A 27488-nucleotide genomic window follows, 5' to 3' on the forward strand; every position below is an offset into this window, starting at 1 on the left:
TCTATCACCCGTTGTAGGAAATGCCCATCTTTATTTTTAATTAAATTGGAATTAATTTTTATTAAGGTTCACATTGTATCTGGGTATAAATGGAAAACTTAAGTGATCAATAGGGAAGGAAAGGAGTATGAGGACTCAAGAGTACGACATTGTTTCAGCTCCCAGGAAAAATTTTAAAAAGGGAACTAGCATATTCAAAATGTTTCTCATATGCACATCATACTATCTCATCTAGTCTTGACAACAGTTCTAAGAGGAAGGCATAACTATCCCAGTATACCTAAATGTGGACACTGGATCACAGCTACATTAGGATCCATTTTGTCTAATTCCAAATTCTGTGCTTTCTTGGTTATTAAGTTTTGATAGCACCCTTTCAGGTACAAAAGACAGAAAGAAATACTATCCTAATTGGCTTAGGAAAACCAAAGAATATATCAGCTTGTAAAACTCATAGAGACCTGATCCTCCTCCTTCAACATTGTCTACTGCAGGCATGGTTGGATCCAGGGGCCAAGAGGAATTCTTTCTCTCTGTCTCATTTCATACTTTTCTTTGTGTTATTCTTGCTATCAGGCAGGCTCTCAGGAGCTCCAGTTTCAATCTTTAAAGCTTTAATCACATGGAAAAAAAGATTCTTTTTCTAAGTTGGAATAAGAATTACAGTACTGAATTTTACTGTCCTTGTTTGGTCTAACTTACTCTTAACTATACACTTTAAATATTTGAAAGGAAAGTGAATGTACAAGGTTGGCTACATCAGGAAATGTGGCTTATAATTCTTAAGCCTTATGTATATGTATTAAAGATGCAGATACAGAGTGCAGAATAACTCCACTATTTGAGTTTTTTTTTAATGTGGATCATGAATATAACCAGATAACTATAGCAATTGGTGCTGATCATGAAGCTTCCTGAAGTGAACAAAGGCCTTTATTTCTCTGCTATTAAAAAGGTTTTATTCACACTATAAAGTCAGACATTCAGCCTCTTTCAAATCTGTATGAAAATAAATTACATAGCATGTTAAAAAGTATGTGTTTGAAAAGGAAGAAGGCCAACTATCAAATACCTGCTGTGTAGACAGAACATAGGTACATTATATCTACCTTTAAAAAAATATTTATTTATTTATTTATTTTAAAGAAAGTGTGGAGGGATCCCTGGGTGGCGCAGCGGTTTGGCGCCTGCCTTTGGCCCAGGGCGCGATCCTGGAGACCCGGGATCGAATCCCACATCGGGCTCCTGGTGCATGGAGCCTGCTTCTCCCTCTGCCTGTGTCTCTGCCTCTCTCTCTCTCTCTGTGTGACTATCATAAAATAAATAAAAATTAAAAAAAAAAAAAAAAAAGAAAGTGTGGGGAGAGGGGCAGAGGGAGACAGAGTGAGAAACCCAGGCAAACTCCATGCTGAGTGCAGAGCCCCACATGGGGCTGGACTTTGTGGCCCCAAGATCAGACCTGGGGCAAAATCAAGAGTTGGATGCCCAATTGACGGCACCACCCAGGCACCCCACATTATGTCCATGTTTATGTTAGACAAATGATTCAGTGGGCACTAGCCACGTGTGGCTATTTAAAATTTTTAAAAAAGGTTTTATTTATTTATTCATGAGAGACACACGGAGAGAGAGGAAGAGAGAAGAAGGCTCCCTGTGGGGAGCCTGATGTGGGACTTGATCCCTGGACCCGGATCACACCTGAGCTGAAGGCAGATGCTCAACCGGAGAGCCACCCAGGCATCCTTCTTAAATGAGACTTTTAAAAATAGTTACTGAGATAATCTTCTGGAATCTTAATGGGTCATTTCTTTTAACACTTAAATCTTTTATCTGTTAGTAATTTGTTTTGGCATAATGGACAAATTAAAGATTACCTCTATTTTTAGATAGTTAAATGGTAATGAGTATTTGCTTCCCTAAATTCATTCACAATTATTTTCTTTCTAGAAAGAGCTCCTGATTTTCGTTTAGAGATCCACCTCCCTTTCATTTTCTGCTTGTGTGTTTTGGGTACTGGAGTGTCACCAGACTAATATGGCCAGAAGAGGTGAGGAACTTTCCCACAATATTCAAATGTTTGTTTTCAAAATTCAAAGGATTGTTGATTTGAAACTTTGAGAGTAGAGTAAGTTTGTTAGAGTGTATGGTGAAGGAAAAACAATGAGAAGTTGTAACCCATGTCATCATAGAGGATTGGGTTTACCTGCCATTGCTAAGAATTAACTTCTTATGATGTCATATTACCTAGCAAAACTTCTCAACCAGTGGGTCACCCACTGCCCTAAGGGTGGCTGAACAGGCTGGGTCACCAGAGGAGCCTTCCAAAGGGCTCCAATTCCCTTGCTTATCCCAATATGGCATATAAACATAAGTATCCTCTTTTTAAAAAATTATTTTTATTTATTTATTTATTTATTTATTTATTTATTTATTTATTTATTTATTCATGAGAGACAAAGAGAGAGAGGCAGAGACACAGGCAGAGAGAGATAAGCAGGCTCCATGCAGGGAGCCTGATGCAAGACTCGATCCCAGGTGCCTGGGATTAAGACCTGAGCTGAAGGCAGATGCTCAACCACTGAGCCACCCAAGCGCCCCAACATGACTACCCTCTTAATGTATTATGAGAAAGCGATGAAGTGCTGTATTTTAGTAAAACAACTTTATGTTGATTTAATGTGAATTGATATTCCTGAATTTGAAAGCTCCAAAGTGAATTGATGTAGAAGAAGTGTCAGGAAAGACTCTTTGGAGATAGTTGGTCTTCACTTGTGTGACTATATCATGGCCATGTAAAGCTACAAATCTCAGGATATAATATTAATATTCTAGAGGGTTATGTTAGATAAATAACAAAGGAGGCTGATAAAAATTCCCTGTGTTTTCAGAAAAGTTAAAGGGTTTGAGTAATTAATTCTTTATCTTCCTCTTTTCCTTTATTTTATTGCAAGAGTGAGATAGTTATAATCTGAGAGATAAGATGGAATCCCCTGAGAGCCATATTTGTGTGACTCTGTGGTTTGGGCAAATGTGTTAAATGAATGAAAGAAATTCATGTTGAGAACTTTCTGCTGTTAAAATAATTTTCTACTTAAAAAAGATAACTTCCAGGTAGAAAATAAAAATCCTCTACTCAATTATAAAACTTATTTTTAAAATGTATTCACTGTTATTGAGACATTAGCATGCACAAGGACATCACTTTGTGCTTGAGATATATAAATAAAATAGACATCCCTGCCCTTGAAAAGCTTATATTCTAGTGGGGGAAAAGACAATAAACAGTAAACAATAGGATATCAACCAATAAACATAATGAATAAGTAAGTTATATAGGATATTAGAAGGTGAAAAGCAATATTAAAATATGGAGCATTTTAAGGGAGATCAAGTATGCTGGGGAGCAGGAATGAGTTGCAGTATTTGATAGAAAGTCTCACTGAGAAGGCACAATTTGAGTTAGAAATGAAGGAGATGATGAGCACTGGGTGTTTTTATGCAACTGATAAATTATTGAATACTACATCTGAAACTAATGATATACTATATGTTGGCTAATTGAATTTAAATTAAAAAAAAAAGAAATGGAGAAGATGAAACAGCTAGCCACACATTCTAAGGAGAGGGAATAACATGGGACCCACGGGGGAATAATACCTGGTATTTTTGAAGAAAAGAAAGGAGATCAGTATATCTGGAGTGGAGTGATCAAGAGGACAGCAGAATATATAAAGAACTCTTAAAATGTAACAAGAACAACCCAATTAAAAAAAAAAGGTGAAGAATTTGAATAGAAAAATTTCCAAAGAAGATATAAATTACCAACAGCACATGAAGATTCTCATAGTCAAAAACTGCAAATCAAAACCTCAATGACATACTACTTCACACCTATAGAATAGCTACTATAAAAAAAAAAGGGTAGGGGGGAATAACAAGTGTCAGCAGAATATGGAGATATTGGAACCCCTGTGGATTGTTGGTGGGAGTGTAAAATGGCACAGTCACATGGAAAACAGTATTGCGGTTCTTGGAAAAATTAAAAATAGAATTACCAAATGATCCAGCAATTCCATCTTTGGGTATTTATCCTAAAGAATTGAAAGCAAAGTCTCTAAAAAATATGTGTAAACCTATGCTCATAGTAGCTCAAAGAGCTAAAAAGTGGAATCCACCCAAGTTTCCATCCACAGATGAATGGTTATCAAAGTGTGAATATACATATAGTAATACCATTTAGCCTTAAAAAGGAAGGAAATTCTTAAAATTGTATTTCTTTGGTGTTGGTTGTGATCTCTCCTCTTTTATTTGTGATTTTATTTATTTAGGTCCTATCTCTTTTCTTTTTGATAAGTCTGGCCAGGAGCTTATCAATATTATTAATTCTTTCAAAGAACCAGCTCTTAGTTTTCATGATCTCTTCTGTTCTTTTGGTTTCTATTTCATTAAAAACAATTATAAGAGCATATTATGAGCAACTATATGCTAACAAATTAGTCAATATGGAAGAAATGCATGCATTTCTAGAAATATATAAACTACCCAAACTGAAACAGAAAGAAATAGAAAATCTGAACAGACCTAAAACCAGCAATTGAAGCAGTAATAAAAACCTCCAAACAAGCAGGAGTGCAGGGCCAGATGGCTTCCCAGGGGAATTCTATCAAACATTTAAAGAAATACCTATTTTTTTGAAGCTGTTTTTTAAAAAATAGAAAGGGAAGGAAAACTTCCAAATTCTTTCTATGGGCCGGAATTACTTTGATCCCCAAACTAGACAAAGACCCCACCAAAAAGAATTACAGACTAGTATCCTTGATGAACATGGATGCCAAAATTCTCACCAAAATACTAGCAAATAGGATCCAATAGTACATTAAAAGGAATATTCACCACGACCAAGTGGGATTTATTCCTGGGCTACAAGAGTGGCTCAACATCTTCAATCAATGTGGTACACTACATCAATAAAAGAAAGAACGAGAACCATATGATCCTCTCAACAGATGCAGAAAAAGCATTTAACAAAGTACAGCATCCTTTCTTGATTAAAACTCTTCACAGTGTAGGGATAGAGGGAACATTCCTCAATATCATAAAAGCCATCTATGAAGAGCTTACAGTGAATATCATTCTCAATAAGGAAAAACTGAGAGCTTCTTCCTAAAGTCAGGAACACATCATCACTGCTATTCAACATACTACTGGAAGTCCTAGCCTCAGCAATCAGACAACAAAAAAATTTCTTTTTATTATCTAAACAGGCAAAGAAGTCAAACTCTTACTCTTTGAAGATGATGTGATACTCTCTATGGGCAACCCAAAAGACTCCACCCCAAAATTGCTAGAACTCATACAGCAGTTCAGCAAAGTGGCAGGATATAAAATCAATGCACAGCAATGAGTTGCATTTCTATACGCTAACAATGAGACAGAAGAAAGAGAAATTAAGGAGTCAATCCCATTTACAATTGCATCCAAAACCATAAGATACCTAGGAATAGACCTAACCAAAGAGGCAAAAGATCTGTACTCAGAAAACTATAGAAGTCATGAAAGAAATTGAGGAAGACACAAAGAAATGGAAAAATGTCTCATGCTCACAATGGAAGAATAAATTTTGTTAAAATGTCTATGCTACCTAGAGTAATCTATACATTCAATGAATCCCTATCAAAATACCATCAACTTTTTTCACATAAGTAGAACAAATAATCCTAAAATTTGTATGGAGCCAGAGAACACTCCAAATAGCCAATGGAATGTTGAAAAAGAAAACCAAAACTGATAGCATCACAATTACAGACTTTAACCTATATTGCAGAGCTCTGATCATCAAGACAGTATGATACTGGCACAAAAACAGATACATAGATCCATGGAACAGAATAGAGCACCCAGAAATGGACCTCAACCTTATGGTCAACTCATCTTCAACAAAGCAGGAAAGAATATCCAATGGAAAAAAAGATAGTCTCTTCAACAAATGATGTTAGGAAAACTGGACAGCCACATGCAGAATGAAACTGGACCATTTCCTCACACCATACACACCATATACAAAAATAGACTCAAGATGGAGAAAGACCTAAATGTGAGACAGGAATCCATCAAAATCCTAGAGAGGAACACACGCGACAACTTCTTTGACCTTCGCCACAGCAACTTTTTGCTAGACATGTCTCCAAAGGCAAGGGAAACCAAGGCAAATTGAACTATTGGGACTTCATCAAAATAAATAGCTTTTGCACAGCAAAGCAAACAGTCGATAAAATCAAAAGACAACTGATATAATGTCCATTCTATTGGGACATTCAATCTGTCTTTCCATTCTGTCTTCACTTGTCTCCAAATAGACTTTCTTTTTTTTTTTTTTTAAGACTTTATTTATTCATGAGAGACAGAGAAAAGGAGAGGCAGAGACATAGGCTGAGGGAGAAGCAGGTTCCCTGTGGGAAGCCTGATGTAGGACTTGATCCCAGGACCCCAGGATGTTGACCTGAGCCAAAGGCAGACACTTAACCACTGAGCCAACCAGGCACCCTCCAAATAGACTTTCAGTCTAGTACTCCGCCATAGAGGGATACTCCAGACATAGTATGTGTAAAATCTACCAACCTAGTGTAATTACAACCTGTGTAATACATGTACATGGAATTGATCTGATGCAAGAGGGTTTTATTGAATCAAATCTACTTCCCCGGGCCCTGGTTAATCAATACGGAATGGTCTGATCAACTTGCGTATTTTCACTATTTCTACTATTTTCAGGATAAAATAGGAATAATTTATGAATGTTTACTTTTAATTTGATAATGTATCTTGGCCGAGAAAGTTTTTACATTGATTATTATACAATATTAGAAAAATACATACCTTTTATTTCACAGATACTTAAATTATTGTAATTGTGAACAAATGATTGTTTTAACATGAGAATATACAACTTTTTCCCATAAATCTTCCCCTCTTTTGTTAAACATGAGATAGTTATTTCATAAACCAGGATGACAGTTGATGTCAGTCTCAACATACTATATTGTTTTAAATTTTTAATGGTTCCAAGTAATTCTGCATGATGATTCAGATATGTCCCTCCTCTGCCAATATCACTTTGTGTTTCTATTTGTTGGGGGCCAAATTCTATACATGGTGAAGAGAGACTCTCCTAGTGATGGTGATTGAGTTTCACAGTAAGTGATGACTCACCACAGTCCAATTTTTGACTAGCTTTTGTTCACTTGTTTTGGTTTCTTGAGAGCATTTCTCTACTGGTCTTTATCAAGCTACATGCACATTACCAATAAACCATATTTCTCCCTAAGCTGGATATCTTCCTTTAGTATATATCTGTCATCCCAGCAGCACCTCCTTTCTGTATTTGATAAACATTCACCTTAGCAGCAGGGCTGCTGCATACAGATGTGCATTGGGCCCTGCACAAAGCTTCTAGCAGAGTGGTCAAGTGGAGCTAGAATTCAAGCATGCTCTGCTCCCAAATCTTGACAGTGGCCTGTAATCACTGGAGAAGAGAAGGACTAATTTTGTCAACTAGAGGTGTGTTTTCCTCAGTTGCACAAAGCACCACAGAGGCTAATAGTAATTCTACTTATGAGACTTGATTAGAGGAAGAGACTTCCTTTCAGGATAGAAACACAAAGGACAAACATTTGCTTCTTCAGACACTTTTGCAACTGGGCCTTAGACATGTGACTGAAGCTCAGCCAATGAAGTGTATATGCTCTTGACTTTGATTTGGAAACTGGGACAGTGTACAATTCTTTTTGCAGCTCAAGGGAGACAGCAACATCCAATTCTGTGGAATGGTATTTGCCTTGTCAGGATCTAGGGCTGGAGGTGTTGGTGATAAGACCTCCAGCATCCAGTTATCCACTGGTGTGGCAGGGCTTCCCCAGACCAGTTCTGAGGAGTGATTTTCACTGTGGGTGCAAAACCTAATTCTATCCCTATATCATTTCCCAGCCTTTCGCTGCAGCCTTCCTAGAGTTTCACTGAGCACCCAGTAGCTTTTCAGTGAATTCCTTTTCTACTTAAACTACTCAAAGTCCATTTCTTTTGCCGTTTCCATTTATCTTACTGGGCAGTCTCATTCAGTGGGATACTAACATGAAATCCTTTTATTTTTCCAACATTAGTTTTCAGGTATGGTTTGATGATTAAGTGTTTTCTGCCTTTTCATAGCGTCTTGGGTAGCTCTTGTAGCATCCTGGGGATGCTCTCAAAGCATCTCCAAGATGCTTTGAGGTTTTAAAATACCAAGGCCAAAGCAATCCAGTTTATAATTTGAATCTCAAATCTATTATGATGCTTTTCCTCTCATCCTGCCCAGGCTTGACCAGTAGTGCAAATGGTCCTGCCTTGTAGAATATGCTGTGCTTTGCTTCTTCTTCCTCTTCTACTTTCTCTTCCTTCATCTTTAGGGTCCACCTTTTCCATTTCTTCTAGGGAGTTAGGGTGCTGAAGGAGGAATGGGGTAAGGATGAACATATACTAGCTTAGCTGCTGCTGCTGTGTTCCACAATAGATGGCCAATGTTGGCTGAAGAGGGAATAGCTGGATGCTACTGAAGTGCAATGTAAGGGTGGGTTCTCCAGGAGGCTTCACTGGGGCTCCAGTTGCACAGGTCTCTGACATTTGGTCTCACAGTTTCCCATCTGTTTTGGTGTACTTTAATAACCTCCCCCAGTTTTGTTTTATTAGTTTAGTCAGAGTTGACTTTTATTGCTTCTCTCCTTGGATTACTGCAAGGATTTCCTAACTGGTCTCCCTATTTCCACCCTTGCTTGCTTTTCTACAATCTGTCTATTGTGTGGATTGAATTGTGCTATGAGTTGGATTGCATCTCCCCCAAATTCTTAGGTTGAAGTCCTAGCCCCTAGTACCTCAGAATATGACCTTATTTGGAAATAAGGGTTATTGAAGATGTAATTAGCTGTAATTAGCTTGTCTGACACAGCAAGTGTTCATATTGCACACAAAAGGAGATCACACTACAGGAAATGCTGAGTTTTTAAATACTCATATCATTGCCACAGTTAATTTGCTCATCTTCTGTAACTTTCCTTTTGCACACAGTGATGAACAAATTATGCAGATGGCATAGATTTATTTATTCCAAATTAGAATTGGTATATTTATTGTTTTCAAATGTTGCCATTTAAAAAAACAATGTCAGAAAGATATTCATGTCCTCTAATATTTTCTGATCTCAGTGTGTGAAAGGTGAAGCCTATTTCCTGTTGAACTGCTTCCAAGCATGATACCATTCCACATGAAGTCTACTTTTACAAGAGTATCCCAGATAAGGATGTTGTTGTTTCTTTCTTTTTTTTTTTAATTAAAGACTTTTTTATTTATTCATGAGAGACACAGATAGAGAGAGAGAGAGAGAGAGGAAGAGACACAGGCAGAGGGAGAAGCAGGCTCCATGCAGAGAGCCTGATGTGGGACTTGATCCTGGGTCTCCAGGATCATCAGGCCCTGGCCTGAAGGCGGCACTAAACTGCTGAGCCACCCAGGCTGCCCAATGTTGTTTCAGGAGCTTCTGCAAATATTATATTACACCAGAAAATAGGCCAGTAGTGCTTTTAGAAACAATAGTCCAGAAATATCCAAGAGTCATAAAAGTAATTTCACATTTAAATAAAATGAAATTGAATTTTGCTACTCAAGGTGTGTCTGAGAAATAGAAACATCCACATTGGAGTTGATTAAAATGTAGGCTTTGCCTAAAATATTGAATCAGAATCATATATTAACAAAATCTCTAGCTGAGTAATATGCACATTAAAGTTTGAGAAGCACTAGAATAAGAAATACTAGAGGACCTTATGTACAGTAAGAGTCATGTTGTTTCATGAAACTTATTCCAGTTATATATAAAATATGAATTTGGTCATGATGAAAAATGCATTTCTTACTGTGGGTCATAGTAAGAAAATATTAGAGAGTAGGATGTCAGCAAGCTGGCCAAATAGGACCCCTGTCATAATGTGCCCACCACCAACAAAAATTTGGCATCAATTCGTGGAAAAAAATGACTTTGTAGAAACTGTGGGGTCCACCCCCCAATATCGCAAAGGACTGCTGAAGAGTTTCACCCAACTGTACATCAGGTAATAGGCAGACCTTGGCCCTGAGTGTGGACCCTCAAGTGACCCATGAACTTGTATTAGCCCCACATAGCCACGGTCTGGGATCCTCTGGAGAACACTGACCTATACAGTCACCCACAGGTGAGAGAGTCCATGGAGTAATCCAGAAGTACATTGGAGAAGTTCCAGCATACCGTTGGAGGAGAGAGAGAGAGATTAGATGTATTACGGATAGAAAGAGGAATAGTTTGACTTCATCTAGATCACCCCTCCCTCAAGGCAGCCCATTTCAGTGCCAAGAGAGACTTTCTCAGACCATCATTTCTCACTCAAGGAAAATGCAGCATATGACTGAGCACCCAGTTTCCCCAGCTATGCATAATGCTGTCAAAGAGAACCAGTTTTGAAAAGGTATAAAGTAGATGAATGGATTAAAAAAAAAAAAAGCAGACCCAACTGCATTCTACCTATAGGAGACTCACTTCAGTTTTAAGGACACACATAGGCTGAAAGTGAAGAGGTGGAGAAAGATTTTTCAATTCAAGTGGAAACTGAAAGAAAGCAGAGGTGGTTGTACTTACATCAGACAAAATAGACATTAAGCTAAAAACTGTAACAAGAGACAAAGTCATTATATAATGATTAACAGGTCAGTTCATCGAGAGGATAAAACACTTGTAAACATATGTGTACTCAACATTGGAGCACCTATATGTATTAAGCAAATACAGATCTGAAAGGAGAAATAATAACACAATAATATTTGGGGATGTCAATACCCCACATTCAACAATGGATGAATCATCCAGACAGAAAATCTTAAGGAAACATTGGACTTGAACTCTACTTTAGACCAAATAGACCTAATAGATACATGAATAGAACATACTATCCAGTAGCAGTGAATACATATTTTTCTCTAGTGCCCAAGTGCATAGGTCAGATGATAGGTCACAAAGCAAATCTTGGCAAACTTAAGGAGATTGAAATCATAGAAATATCCTTTTCCATCACAATGATTTGAAACTAGAAATCAGTAACAGGAGGAAAACTAGAAAATTTACATGAGTGTGGAAATCAAACCACACACTCCTAAACAACCAATGGGTCAAAGAAGAAATCAAAAGGAAAATTGAAAATATATCTTGAAGCACAAAAATATAAACACATCATACTAAACTTTATGGGATGCAGCAAAAGCAGTTCTAAAGGGAAATTTATAGTGATAGTTGCTTACATTAAGAAAAGAAAAAATCTCAATCTAACTTTTCATCTCAAAGAACTGGAAAAAGGAACAAACTGAGCCCAAAGTTAATGGAAGAAAGGAAATGACAATTATCAGGAGCAGAAATAAAATAAAGACCAGAAAATAGGAGAAAAATACACTAAAACTAGGATGTAGCTTTTGAAAAAGATTAAATTGACAAGCTTTTAATTAGCATATTGCAGAAGAGAGAAGATTGAAATAAAATTAGAAATAAAAGAGGAGATATTATAACTGATACTGTAAAAATACAGAAGATCATAAGAGAGGACTATGAACAATTATATGCCAACATTGGGGTTACCTGGAAAAACTGTGTAAATTCCAAAAACATGCAACCTAACTAGATTAAATCATGAAGAAATAACCTTGAACAGACCAATACCCTGTAAGGAGATTGATTTAGTAATCAAAACTTCCCAAAAAAGAAAAGATTATATGGTGAGTTCTCCTCCTCCTCCTTCTTCTTCCTCTTCTTCTTCTTCTTCTTCTTCTTCTTCTTCTTCTTCTTCTTCTTCTTCTTCTTTCTTCTTTCTTCTTCTCCTTCTCCTTCTTCTTTCTTCTTCTTTCTTCTTCTTTCTTCTTCTTCTTCTTCTTCTTCTTCTTCTTCTTCTTCTTCTTCTTTCTTCAAGTTTTCATTTATTTATTCATGAGAGACACATAGAGAGAGGCAGAGACTTAGAGGGAGAAGCAGGCTCCCTGTGAGGAGCCTGAGGTGAGACTCGATCCCGGGACCCTGGGATCACAACCTGAGCCAAAGGCAGACGCTCAACCACTGAGCCACCCAGTGTCCCTTGGGTGAGTTCTTCTAAACATTTAAGCAAAACATTTCAAGAAGAATGAATTCCAATCCTTCTCAAACTCTCCCCCAAAATTGAAGAGGGTGAACACTCTCAAACTCATTTTACAAGGCCATGATTACCCTGATACCAAAGCTAGATAAGGACAAGCAAACAATGGAGTAATACCTCTGATGAATATAGAATGCAAATATTCCCAATAAAATACTAAGAAATCAAGTTCAACAGCACATTAAAGGGATAAATCTCACTTGCTCCTGGGATTTATCCCTGGGGATACAAGGATGGTCACAACATATGCAATTAATAAATATGGTATATCATATTAATAGAATGTAGGATAAAAATCATACGATAATCTCAGTAGATGCAGAAAAGGCATTTGACAATATACAACATCTTTTCATGATAAAAATTCTCAACAAATTTATTTATTTATTTTTTATTTTTTGATAGATTTATTTTTATTGGTGTTCAATTTGACAACATACAGAATAACACCCAGTGCTCATCCCATCAAGTGCCCTCCTCAGTGCCCGTCACCCATTCACCCCCACCCCCCATCCTCCTCCCCTTCCACCACCCCTAGTTCGTTTCCCAGAGTTAGGAGTCTTTATGTTCTGTCTCCCTTTCTGATATTTCCCACACATTTCTTCTCCCTTCCCTTATATTCCTTTTCACTATTATTTATATTCCCCAAATGAATGAGAACATATAATGTTTGTCCTTCTCCGATTGACTTACTTCACTCAGCATAATACCCTCCAGTTCCATCCACGTTGAAGCAAATGGTGGGTATTTGTCATTTCTAATGGCTGAGTAATATTCTATTGTATACATAAACCACATCTTCTTTATCCATTCATCTTTTGATGGACACTGAGGTTCCTTCCACAGTTTGGCTATTGTGCACATTGCTGCTATAAACATTGGGGTTGCTAGAACTCATACAGCAATTTGGTAGCATGGCAGGATACAAAATCAATGCCCAGTAATCAGTGGCATTTCTATACACTAACAATGAGACTGAAGAAAGAGAAATTAAGGAGTCAATCCATTTACAATTGCACCCAAAAGCATAAGATACCTAGGAATAAACCTAACCAAAGAGGTAAAGGATCTATACCCTAAAAACTATTGAACACTTCTGAAAGAAATTGAGGAAGACACAAAGAGATGGAAAAATATTCCATGCTCATGGATTGGCAGAATTAATATTGTGAAAATGTCAATGTTACCCAGGACAATATACACGTTTAATGCAATCCCTATCAAAATACCATGGACTTTCTTCAGAGAGTTAGAACAAATTATTTTAAGATTTGTGTGGAATCAGAAAAGACCCCGAATAGCCAGGGGAATTTTAAAAAAGAAAACCATATCTGGGGGCATCACAATGCCAGATTTCAGGTTGTACTACAAAGCTGTGGTCATCAAGACAGTGTGGTACTGGCACAAAAACAGACACATAGATCAATGGAACAGAAGAGAGAACCCAGAAGTGGACCCTGAACTTCATGGTCAAGTAATATTTGATAAAGGAGGAAAGACTATCCATTGGAAGAAAGACAGTCTCTTCAATAAATAGTGCTGGGAAAAAAAAATGGTGCTGGGAAAATTGGACATCCACATGCAGAAGAATAAAATTCTCAACAAATTTAGAAGAAATGTATCTCAGCCTAAAGTCTACATATCACAAGCCCACAGCTAAAATCATTCTCAGTGGTGAAAAGTTGAAAGCTTTTCTATCCAATATCAGGAACAAGAAAAACATGCTTACTCTTACCACTCCTTTTCAACATAACACTGGAAGTTCTAGCCAGAGCAGTTACGCAAGACAAAGAAATAAAAGACATCCAGTCAGAAAGGAATAGTCATCTGTTTGCAGAAAATATAATCTTATGTTGAAAGGCCTAAAGACTCCACCAGAAAACTGTTAGAATTGATTAACAAACCCAGTAAAGTCACAGGATACAAAATCAAAATACAGAAATCAGTTGTGTCTCTATACACTAATGACGAAATAGCTGGAAATGAAATGAAAAAGAATTGCCTTTACAACAGCATTAAAGACAATGAAATACTTAAGAATAAACCTAATCAAAGAGGTGAAAGATCAGTTCACTGAAAACTAAGACTCTGATGAAGGAAATTAAAGAAGACACAAGTAAATGTATGTTTGTGGACTGGAAGAATTAATATTGTTAAAATTTCCATACCACCCAAACTGTCTAGATTCAATGCAATTACCACTGGAATTCCTATGGAATTTTTCAAAGAAATAGAAAAAACAATCCTAAAATTTGTATGTAACCGTAAAACACCATGAAAAGTCAAAGCATTCCTGGGGAAACACACTTCCAATTTCAATCTATATTATAAAGTCATTAAAACAGTATAGTATTGGCATAAAAGGACGTGTAAACCAGTAGAACAGAAGAGACCAGAAATAAATCCATGAATATTTGATTAACTAACATTTGACAAAGGAGCCAAGAAATACTCAAAGGGAAAAGAACAGTCTCTTGAATAAATTGTGTTGGGAAAACTGGATAATCACACACAAAAGAATGAAATTGGAGCACCATTATAGACTACTTCAAAAAATTAACTCAAAATGGATTAAAGGACACTAAACCATAAAACTACTAAAATAAAACACAGGGAAAGTCTCCCTGATACTGATCTTGGCAATGATTTATCTAATATGACACCAAAGGCACAAGTAACAAAAACAAAAATAAGTGGGACTATATCAAACTAAAAATATACATAGCAAAATGATCAATCAACAAAATGAAAAAGCATTTCTCACAGAATGTGAGAAAACATTTGCAAACTTATATCTCATAAAGAGTTAATGTCCAAAATATATAAAGAACTTATACAACTCAATAACAAGAAACAAAAACAACCAAATAATCTCTAAAAATGAGTAGAGGACCTGAATAGACATTTTTCCAAAGAATACATACAAAGGACCAACAGCAGGTACATGAAAATGTGCTCGATATCACTAATCATCAGGGAAGTGCAAATGCATTTAAAAACTACAATCTATCATATCACACCTGTTAGAATGGCTATTATTATAAAGATAAGACATAGAAAACGTTAGTGAGGTTGTAGAGGAAAGGCAACCCACGTGCACTATTGGAACTGTAAATTGGTTCAGCCATTATGAAAACAGTAAGGAGTTCCTCAAAAAGATTAAAAGTAGAGCTAATGAATGATACATCAAACTCACTTTTGGGTATATATCCAAAGGAAGTGAATGTAGGACTTTGAGGTGATATCTGCATCCCCATGTTTATTGCAGAATTAGTCATAGTAACCAAGATATGGAACCACTATCAATGTCCTTTGAGAAATGAATGGATAAAGAAAATGTGATATATCTTTAAATGGAATATTATTTAGCCACGGACAAGAAGGAAATTTTGGCAATTGACACAACATGGATAGACCTATAGGGCATTATGCTAAGGAAGTAAGTCAGAGAAAGACAAATACTGTATGGTATCACTTATATGTGGATTCTAATTAAAATGAACTCGTAGAAACAGACAGAATGGTCATTGCCAGGGGCTAGGAGGTAAGGGAAATGGGAATATGTGGTCAAAGGGAACAAACTTCCAGTTATAATATGAATAAGTTCTGAGGAACTAATGTACAGCATAGTGAGTATAGTTAGCAATACTGTATTATATACTTGAAAATTGCTAAGAGCAAATCTTAAATGTTCTCACCACAAAAAAGAAATGGTAATTATGTGACATGATGGATGTGTTAAATAACCCTACTGTGGTAATCATTTCACAATATAAGTGTCTCAAGTCATCAGGTTATATACCTTAAATTTGGACAATATTATAGACCTTTAAAGCTTCATAAAGTTTAAAAGTAATTTTTAGAGATAACAAACATAAAAAAAAAATGAAACCAAAAAATTTGAAAAACACTAAGCTAAGGGAAATATGGGTAGATTTTTAATCCCATTGTTCCCCGTCTCCCCAAGAATACCAAGATCTTTCACATCTGTGGAAACATCTTACATGAGAGAAATCAGAAAAATGCCCCTTATTTTTAATTCTTGGTCAAGTGCTGCAGATAAAATTTTCCTGTTCATTGTCCTGTCTCTTCTCTTCTTCCCACCAATATATTTAAAAGCGAGTGAGCTTTTTAAAAAAATATTTATTTATTTTTTATTTTTAAACATTTATTTATTTTAAGAGAGAGAGAGAGAGTGGGAGAGGGAGGAGGAACAGAGAAAGAGAGAGAGATAAGCAGACTCTGTGCTGAGCCCAGAGCCTGACATGGAACGGGGTCCCTTAGGCCAGAGACAATGACCTGAGCCCAAATCAAGGGTCTGATACTAACTGACTGAGCTACCCAGGCACCACTTATTTATTCATTTTAGAGAGAGAGAGAGAGAGACAGAGCACGTGCAAGTGGGGAGACAGAGCACGTGCAAGTGGGCAGAGGGAGAGTGGCAGAGAGGGAGGGAGAGAGAGAATCCCAAGCTGACTCCCTGCTGAGCATGGAGCCTGATGCAGGCCTTGATCCCACAAGTCTGAGATCATGACTTGAGCTGAAATCTGGTGCAGAACATTATCAGTGAGCCACCTTCACTCAAGAGGGGAATTCAGGGTGGTGGTGGGGGGAGGTCAGTAGCCATCTATTCCCAAGGTCAACCTGGTCATACAGTGACCTTGGCCCTACCACCCCTGGAGCTTTAAACAGAACTACTGAAAGGCCACTGTGAGTGCATTCCTCACCATCACAATAAAAAAACACTAGAGAAATCAAGAGTCAGACACTTAGCCAACTGAGCTACCTGGTGCCCCAAGAGAGTAATCTTTTAAATAAGATAGACAAGGGCCAGCCCCAAGAAGTGTAAAGAAAATCTATGTCAGGAGGAAGAGATTGAAGAGAGGGAATCTGAGGGAACACTAATTGGACCAGAATCCCACCTTGCTATTTTCCGCCATCTTTTGGCTGAGTTTTATGATTAAAGATATAATCTATTTCAACCTGGCTTGTATTTGTACTGGCGGGGTTGGGGGTGGGGTGGGTGGAAGGATGAAACTGTATACCCAAGATCTTCTAAGACTCCTGAACAAAAACTCTTAAGGAAAATCAAACCCTACAAAGCAGTTTTTCAAGGTTCATGCGGGGAAAAGTCAGTAAACATAGTACATTGGTGGAATTGGAAGAGCTCAGTGGGCTATCAAGACACTAGAATAGGTAAATGTAGTTTTAAGGCAGATGAAGCAGTAGAGGGAGCATGGTCTTTGCAATCAGACCTACCTTTGCTGCTTACTACCTATGTGAGCATGAGTTAAGTGATCTTTCTGAGCCTTCATTTTCTGTAGAAGAGCAATTAGGATACATTTTCCTGTTAGGATTGAATGAAAGTGTGAACTTTGTGCCATATTTATAAATTAACACTCTGCAATGCTCCTTTTTTTTTTTTTTTTAAATGGGAAGGAAGTAAAGTCTCTGTTGCGGTAACTAAGCAAGCTTTTAAATCATAGATTTAAAGACATGACTGAGAGCACTACAGAGGGGGATGTCCTGAGTATAAGAAACTAATCTTGTTTGCTTAAGAGATAGAACTATTAGGGTGACTTGATTTCCTTTCCTGGAAGTATTACCAGACAGATAAATTGAAGGGATACGAATACATCTGCAATTATAAGGTAATAAAAAATATATCCTTTGAAGTCCTTGTGGTTCAGATGAAGAAAGTGGGCTGGATATAATAGAGTTGTAGTGCTTATAAGTGGTTGAATGACCATACTACAAGATGATAATGAATATAAACAGAGAATAATGTCTCTGTTAGAATATGTTGGAATTTTACCTGCTTCCATATTTAATAAGTATTTGCTGAAGAATATTGCTTGCTGATCAAATTTCAAATTTCATGATTTTGAGCTGGCTGGCTAACATACTAGGACAATAATTAGCTCCACCAAGATCTCAAATTCTAAAGAATGACAGCATATAGAAAAATGGAATTTTAAAGGACTAAATGAACAGTCTTGTAAAAGTACTATGAAAGTCCCAACTAATTGTATAAATAATATCTTTAAAAGTCAGGTTTAATAGCAAATACGAATACTAACTGGAGTTTTAGTAGATTATGAATTCTATGTTAACAGAATAGTATAGTTATCATTACCACACCAACAAAAGCTCATAAAACCTTATATTAATAATGCTATAGTGTTCAGAATAAAGGTTAGTAGAAGTCTCGCTGTAATACAGGTTGTTCAAGGCTTGCTCTGAAATGCTTCACGTGTTCATTCTGAATACTGCGTGTATATCATTCGAGGGTCTTTGGAAGAAAGTGTAAAAATCAATTCTATCTAACTCAAGCAAAATAAGTAAAAACATAGAAAGAAAAGCATAGAAAACATATAGAAGAATTTTTTTTCCAAAAATAGATCCTAAAAATAAAGGAAAAGAACTTCCTTTTCTGGCTAAAAAGGAATAACTAGGCTAGACTTATGCTCTAGCTTTAAACAAATGAAGTTTGACACAACATTGAGCAAGAGTCCTGTGATGTCTCTGAAAAGGTAAGCAAATACAATGAACCCCAGAATCACTCTGGCTTTCTGCTGGAACTATTTCCTGGACTGCTTGTGGTGCAGGGGAGCACAGGAGAGACAAGGGAATTCAGAGAAGCTGAGGTGGCTGGATTTTGGAGGGCAGTGTACCAAAGAGGAAAGGTTTATACAAGGAAAGATACCCAGAAATTTGTATGGGGTCCTTCTGTTGCTGAATAAAATTAGTCATGATGAATAGGGTAAAACGAAGAGTCGGCACATGCCAATCAGGAAACTGAAACGTGATCAATTCCCATAGCCCTTGAAGGACTGATAAGCAGAGTGAAGAGTGAATAGTCTTCAGTGAACATCTGGGGTCTTTCAGTAGAGACCCTAGAAAGGTCATGCCTTATTACAGTCTGGGTCCAATCAGGAGTTAGAAGGACACTGTCAGTTAAACGGGCATTTTAATATAAAGGATATTGACTCTGGTGAAAAACGACTGATGATATGACAATTCTTCTTGTTAATGTAGGGCCAGGAAAGTATTTAAGAAAGGATAAAATTGGAAAGGGTTTAGAGATTCTTCTCATTGGAGATTCTTCTCATTTAGTTCAGTATACTGGATAGCAAAGAAGTTTGCTGGTTTGCCTAGGCTAGCTAGAGCTGCTCTGAAGTCTCTTAGCCATAAGGAAGCAACACTCTGGAGTGCAGGTAAAGCATTGGTGACTAGTAACAGGTAGTGTGAGCATGCAGAGGGCGTAATAGCTCTGTGGGAATCCTCTGGACTACATATGAGCCACATAGGGGCCTGGAGAGGGAACAGAGTTTCAGTAGACACCCTCCAGTTCAAAGGCAAGCTGGGTAGGGAGTTGCAGAGGGTGCCGAGACTCAACAGGAAACCTCCAGGCTGCAGACAAGCTATGGCTGAAGTAGTAAAGAGGGAAGTGGAATGCCAGTGTGGGCACTGGCACCATAAAATATTTGAAAAAATCTCAACAGTCATTCATGGTGAAAAAAATTTTTAATAACTGGACTTTTTCAACCAATAAATAGTGTCTATGGAAAATCTACAGCTAACATCCTACTTACTGGTAAAAGATTGTTTTTGCTCTAAGATAGGTAACAAGGCAAATATATTAATTTTTATGACTTTTATTCAACATTGTCCTGAACATCCTGTCCAGAGCAATGAGGCAAGAAAAAGAAATAAAAAGCTACACTCTATATGTGTGTAGAAAATCACAAGGAACTTTTAAAAAACTGTTTGAACTAATAAGTAAACTTAGGCTGTAAGGTATATAAGGCTACTCTACAAAATTCTGTTGTACTTCCCCATACTAGTAACAAACAATTAGAAACTAAAATTCAAAAATAATTCAGCCTAGGGTAACATCAAAAATAAAAAGGAACTTAGGGATACATTTTTAAAAAATATGTAAAAAACTAGTATGCTGAAAAGTAAATATTGCTGAGAGACATTAGAGGAGACCTAAATTAATAGATACAACATGTTTGTAGATTGGAGTATTCAATACTACTAATGTATCAGTTCTTCTTGAGGTTATCCAGATATTCTAGGCACTTTCAATCAGAATTCCAATGTGAGTTTTAAAAACATTGACAAGCTAATTCTGAAATTCATAATGAAGACTTTAAAAAAAAATCTTGAAGAGCTAAACAAATTTTGCAAAAGAAAAGAAACGAAGTTGGAAAATTTATTATACCTAAGTTGAAATCTTATTATAAAGCTATAGTAATCAAGACAGCATGGTATTAGCAGAGAATTGAAATATAAATCAAATGAAAGCAGTAGTGAGTCCAGAAATAGACTCATTCTTATGCAGCCAGTGATTTTCAGTAAAAAAATTATTCACTGGGAGAAGATAATCTTATGACACACGGTGCTGACACAACTGGATATCTATATGAAAAATAATGGCCTTACTGCATGCTATCTACAAAAATTAACTCTAAATGGACCACAGGCCTAACATAACTGCTAAAACTAAACTAAACTTCTGGAAGAAGCCATAGGAGAATATCTTAATGACTTTGGGGGTAAGCAATGATTTCTTAGATAAAACATAAAAAGCCCAATGATCAAAGAAAAAATTGGTAAGCTCAACTTCATCAAAATAAAGAACTTAGGTTGTTTGAAACACAACATTAAGAAATTGACAGGCAAGAAACAGACTGGAAGGGTATATTTGCTACACACATATGTCTGACAAAGACCTGGTATTCAAAATATATAAAGAACTCCTACAAATCCAATAACAAGAATGCAATGACATGCCTGATTAAAAAAATAAGCATAAAATTTGGACACTTCCTCAAAGAACAAATGGCATGCAAACACACGAAAACATCTTTGACAGTCATTGCCATTAGTTATTAGGGATATACAAGTTAAAACCATAATGAGATACCACTGGATATCCAGTAGAATGACTAAAATAAAGAGACTGACAGTACCAACTTTTGATGTGGAACAACTGTCATACATTGCTGGTGTGAATGTAAAGTGACATGTTTACTCTGGATAACTATTATATAATTATACACTTACTGGTTTATTACTGTATAAACCAGTAATTACTGTAAAAATTACTGTATAAACTAGTAATCCCAGTGCTGTGAAATAAAAAAAAAATGTATGTCCATAAAAGGACTTATATATAGCAGAGCTCCTAGCAGCTTTATTCATAATGAGCCTAAGTTCAAAACAACCCAAATGTCCATCAACATTTGGTGAATGGGAAAACAAACTGGTATAGCCATACAATGGAATGATGCTCAGCAATAAAAAGAAAACTGCTCATACAATCAAGATCAATGAATCTCAGAGACCTTATGTTCAGTGAAGGAGGCCAGACACAAAGAAATACATATTATGTGATTCCAGTCTAGGAACTCTAGAAAAGACAATTTTAATCTGTAGTTACAGAAAGCGGCTCAGGGGGTGGGGATGGTATGGTGTGGGAAACTGACTTCAGAATGGCACAAAGGAACTTTCTGAGGTTATGGAATTATTCATTATCTTGATTATGGTATTGGCTACATGAATATACTGCTCAAAACCCATCAAACCATACATTTAATATGAGTGCAACACATTGAATGTAAATCACATCTCAATATAGTTGACTAAAAAAATGAGAGGCGGTGGAGCATCCAGGTTTCATAAAACATAAAGCAGGGTAGCTTTGGGGATTAAGTGACTTGAGCTAATGGCCAATCTTTAGTACACTGTCATCGGGTCCATCAGCTCCAGATTTATTGGCTTTTACACTGCTCTGATCAAAGTTTACATTCCTGGCAGAGAAAGTCTGAAGGGACGAGCTTAGTTACGTCAGGTGCCGGCTCTTGGACTGGAAAACCTGAACCATTGTGACAGACCTTCCCATCCAGATGGAACTACGGTGTGGCAGGAGTGGTCCCCCGAAGGAAAAAGGCAGGCGCTGTTACCTAGGAGAAGAGGCGATGATGTAAACGACAAACAAACCAATGCACCCTTTCCCTGGGAATTTCCAAGGGTGACCTGGGAGGATGGTGGTATTTGCTTATTTATTCCATTCATTCAGGCGGAATCTTGAGTATGGACTATTTGCAGATGTTGTTACTGACTGGAGGAGACACGTGCATTTGGGATGTCTCCAAAAAGAAAGTTCATTTTAATGTAAAGAAGAGAAATCTGGTAGGAGAGGATCCTCTGGCCTGGGTATGGAGCGCAAGGCTTTTTCGGAGGAGTGGTGGGAGGTGCTGGAATTCAGCTGAATATAAAAAACTTTCCAGAACTTTGAGGTTTGTGTCTGCTTGCGTTGTTCAGAACTCGGGGAAATTCTTTGGTAGAGAAGGAAAAGGTGAACAGTTGGAGAAGCAGATTGCGGAATTCTCGTCTTGGCCAACCCACAGAGGGAGGAAAACCTTTCCCCCCTTCTTTCTGGGATTCGTCTCCCGGGGCCCCCTTGGCTGGTCGGCAGAGGGAGCCCTTCCCCAAGAAATCTCCGCGCGAGGCCCGGCGGAGGCCTGGACAGATTCTCCCGCGGTCCCGGAGTTCTCTTGCCCCGCCTCTGTAAGCAGACCCCCTCACCCCTCACCCCTCACCCCCCTCCCCCCGAGTTCCTCGCTCCACCTTCCCAACCACTTTGTCGCCGCATCGCACACTCCGGCACGCAGGTCCTCCATCCCTCCGGCCCCACATCTGCGCTCCCTCCCTGGCACCGCTGGGGACGCGCCGTCCAGCCAGCTGCCCGCTCCAGCGCTGTCCCCAGCACCCCAAGTCCTTGTAGAGCGTCTAGAACACCCCCCCCCCCGGGACTTTGGCCCTGGGGCGCTCACGAAAGGCAGACGGGCACCCTTTCCACCACCCCTTGGTTCGTTCCTTGCGGTGACCCCACGGGTTGCCAACTTCGTGACCCGACTCTTTGCTGGGGTCACTCCTGGGAGGCGGAAGCCGCTCCGGACCGGGGCGACCCGCGCGATCGGGCCTCCGGAGTCGGGCCGGTCGGTAGGATCCTGCCGGTGGCACCGGGGAGTGCGCGGCGCCAAGCGACACCCCCCTGCGGTCACTGCCCGGCGGCAGCAGCTGCGGCGGCGGAGGCAACTGCTCGCATCCCAGCCCCGGCTCGAGTTACTCCCCTCCTCCTCCAGCATCTTGGGCCAGACGGGGAAAGCCTCGTTTAAGTTTGCGGCGAATACTTCCTCGGTTCGCAAAACTAGGGTTCTGGAAACGCGCCGAGGCCGGCCTCCCTTCCGCGGTCCACCTTGGAGCCTGAACAGAGACCCCCAGGTATCGCGCTCTCCTGGGACGCTACTGGGAGGCCAACTGCGCTGTTGGAACACATTCTGCGTCTTGGCTGGCGTGGGGGTGAAAACCCGGGCAGAAAGGGTTGCGGTGCAAATCTCAGGATCCCGGGACCTGGGTAAGAGTTGAGCAAACTCCGTTCTGGCAGCCGCTGGACCTTGGCCAGACACTGGCTGGTTTGCTATGGGTTGGGGGCATATTTTCTTTAGTCAGGGGACCAGGGTGCAGCGTGAAGTGGGGCGGGATGGGCTCAGGCTGGGTTGTTTATGTCTCAAGGGTTTATTGTTAACTGTTGACGTTTGGTCTTGTTACTTGGGGCCCTATAGGAACTTTCCGGAGTATTTTTTCCCCCGGAGAGACACCCCCGTTGCACGTTTTATTTTGCTTAATTTTTGTCCTTGCATTGCCTTGTCTGTTTGTTCTGTACTGAAGGGTGTCCAACCTGGATGCAGGGAGGTTTGGGGAGTGGAATCAACCTGAGAACGAAAAGGAGTTTCAGCAGGACTGTTTCTGCCGGACCAGTTTTACTTCTCTGGGATCTTGACTTGTTTTCCAAACTTTTCTTTTTTCCAGTACTTGATAATCACATTATATAGTCTGTCTGCAGACAGACTGGGGATGCTCCCTCTTCCTGTATTCTCAGGATCCTTTAGGGGTGTCAGGATCACAGCCTGGTGATTTAGATCAGTGAGGTCTCTTCCTTGCTGGAATGCCAGGCTCCATAGAGAATGTAGGGAGGGGCTGTTCTTCAAGCCATAGAAATATCTATCTTGTATTAGTCCTTTGAATAACTTTGATCTAGAACTTTTACCCCTGGCTTAAGGGAAACCTCTTGTCTTTATATTTCTTTCTGGAATTAAGGATGGTACTGCCGAGTAAATGAAGTGTGGTGTTTTATTTGACGTTTCTTTAGGTAATATCCTCATAGGAGGATCCAAATTCTTAAGGGAAAGTAAAAGTTTGGAATTTTATTAGCCAAAAGGTTCTTGGGCAGTGAAATCCATGCTGTTCCTAGGCAGAGGAGAATAATATTCCGTGCTGATTCTTCTTGCTTTTCTACTTTATATCCTGGGTCTCACTTTGTATGTGATCTTCTCAACTAAAAATGCTTCGTTCCTTATGGATGACAAGATTAGGATCTGATCTTTTTATACAGAAGTGCCATCTTCCTGGCACAACTGCTCCAAAGGGTCAGCTTGCAGGATACTTTTGTTTTGCAGCTCTGAGATCAAAGAGTTTAGTGGAGGGTGAGCTCTGGGACCAGGCAACCTAAGGTCAACTCTTACCCCTGACATTTTCCAGTAGTGTGGTTTGGGACAAGTTACTTAATATCTCTCTTCATCTATAAAATCTGAATGATAATAATAATCCTTATTATTGTTAGAGTTTTTAAAAGGATTCAATGAGTCAATGTCTGTGGAGTGCTAAAAATCTGGCATATAGTTAGCTATTATCATGATGATGATACAGCTAACATCATTAACCATTGTTTCACCATCATATAGCTAAGTGTTAGCTTTTGTTTGTGTTGGAATGAGCTTTGAAGGCTGTGCTCGTGTGGGCTTCATATCACCTAGGACTAGATGTGTTGCCAAATTTAACTCACACATGATTTTTGTTTTGCTTTCTGCTAGGACCCTTTCAGAGGAAAGAAAGGTGCATGTGACGGGGCTGGGATTTTATGGTTGGGTGTCAAAGGGTGCTTGGGACAGGCTGGCAGGTGGGAAATCTACACTCAATTTACACTCTGCATACTGCCTTAGAAACTCCTTATATTAATATACCTCCTTTAACCTATCTCTTAGAGGTCTGTCATTCATTTTTTCAATAGATATTTATTAAGCATAGTGCATTTCAAGCACTGGTCTAGGTTCCATATTATGTAAGTTCATTGGGTTCATTTTTCAAATGCATGAGTGCTTGCCTTATGTCTCCTCTTCCCCCCCCACTTCAGGCATTTGAGGGAATCATGTGACATTAGCTCTCCATGAATTAAATCCCAAACACTTTTTAGCTATGATGATTTCAAGATCTGTTAAAATGAAGACGACATACCACTGAGGAATTGAGCAAAATATTCAGCATAACCTCTAGCAGGTTACTTCTTCCATCAGCTTCATCATATGTAAATTTCTGAGGAGTGAAGTGGGGAAAGGGATGGATAATCTCCAGGGTTCTTTCTGTCTCTACAATCCTTAGATTAGCTGCTTCACTTCATTGATCATTGCTTTTGAACCTTTTTTTCTTTTAACGGTTGTCTTAGGTACATAAATTATGTCACTTCCATCATTGCATGTTAATCAAGTGAGTAATGTCACTGATATATTAATAAAAAAGGAAAAGTATTTAGTTCTGCTTGTATTTCATTAATTATCTTCAGCTTTAGTTAAACTGAGAAATTGCCGGAATTTGACCATTTTTGACTTACATAAAAGGGTAATTCCATATAGTTCAACTTAATATATATCCTAGCCTCCTCCACTTTGTAAGTAAGTCTTGGGGGATATGTGAAAGTGTGAGGCATTGCAAGTTCCCTATTGCAAAGCCAAGTCACACGCTCATGTATCAGCAGTGAATTTACCTTCCTCGTGATTGTCTGCTTGGTCTAATAGTGTATTTCTAAAATACAAATCCGATCATGTCTTTACTCTGTTTAAATATCTTTGGAAAAGAAAAAAAATATCATTGGCAGCTCCCCAGATGGTGAGCACCAGTATCCCCATGTACTTATTGAAAATGAAGATTCCCTAAATGAATCTGGTGGAAGTGACCTAATATCATAATTGGACTAACACCATAAAGCCTAATCTCTTTAACATGATAGACAAGACCAGCCTCGCATGTCTTCTCTGGGTTGTTTCTTCTACTTTCCTTTTGCTCTGACTTCCAGCCCCGCTAGTCTTGATGTGGTCCCTCTTCCTAAAAGAATACATTGCCTGCTTTTACTTCTTCTGTGTATGCTGTTTTCTCTTTCCTATCAACTTACTACCCATCTATCCTCCAAGATATGTTCAAATAAGTTCCATCCTCTGAAGCTTTTCCTAATTTTCTCTGATAAACTTAGTGATATCTCTTGTGATTCCTCGTCTACTTTGCATATGGCTTTAATATAACATCTATCATATTATGTCAGCTGCATTTGTTATCAGGATGTTTGTCCAACTGATTGGTGAATTTACCATTCCTTATTTTAAGGCTTTATCCCACATGGCTGACCCATAATAGTTACATAATAAATGCCTAAAGAATGTGGGGGAAGATGGAATGAATGAGTGCTAGCTGACATTTCTTAGCACAGGACTATTTGGAATAGTCATTATGTATGCACTAAGGGCTGTGGAGAAGCCGGTCAAGAATGTACAATTTGGCTAGACATAGTGTACAAAGTTAGTAACCTGGAGAGGTAAATGGGCAAGATAGAATATCCTAAGACTTATGAAACACCATGTGCTACCGAATTAATGTTACATGTTCAACACTTTGGCAGCACTATAATACAAGAGATTTTTTTTAAAAAAATATATATTTTTTTGACAGAAAGAGAGAGTGCACAAGCAGGGGGAGTGGCAAGCAGAGGGAGAAGCAGGCTCCATGCTAAGCAGGGCGCCTGATGCAGGGCTCAATCCCAGGACCCTGGGATCATGACCTGAGCTGAAGGCAGACGCTTAGCCAATTGAGCCACCCAGGCACCCCCCAAGAGCTGATTTTATTATACCTTTGGGATGGTTTTGGTTGTGAACGACAGTGCCAGGGCACTGGGATTCAAGTGCCAATGTTAAAAAAATAAAGAAATTTTGCCCTGTGTTTGTTAATTTATACACACCTTTGTATTTGTTTTTATATTTGATCATAAACATGGTGACTGGTTTAGTACTGTTTTTTCTACTTGAGTACAAGGTACCCTCTTAAGAGCAGATCCAAAGATTGATGGGGCAAAAGCCTACA

At 38.5% G+C, this 27488-nt stretch overlaps 1 protein-coding gene across 8 annotated transcripts in view; it reads left to right on the forward strand.

The window, feature by feature from the left end:
- Positions 1 to 27488, forward strand: part of MEGF10 (multiple EGF like domains 10) — a 320303-nt gene that overhangs the window by 123170 nt on the left and 169645 nt on the right. For 2 of the 8 annotated variants that reach the window (XM_077911490.1, XM_077911491.1), the window contains one exon: positions 1948 to 2047. The exons of 1 other annotated variant lie outside the window; for it this stretch is intronic. In XM_077911490.1, the coding sequence (XP_077767616.1) occupies positions 2035 to 2047 (13 nt within the window). In that variant the 5' untranslated portion in view covers positions 1948 to 2034. Of the gene's footprint in view, positions 1 to 1947; positions 2048 to 22601; positions 22812 to 22891; positions 23662 to 27488 lie in introns of those variants that run through there. 5 more of the 8 variants (XM_077911488.1, XM_077911489.1, XM_077911494.1 and 2 more) reach the window with 4 other exon arrangements.

This window comes from Canis aureus, chromosome 10 (genome assembly GCF_053574225.1).
Source record: "Canis aureus isolate CA01 chromosome 10, VMU_Caureus_v.1.0, whole genome shotgun sequence".
Lineage (NCBI taxonomy): Eukaryota > Metazoa > Chordata > Mammalia > Carnivora > Canidae > Canis > Canis aureus.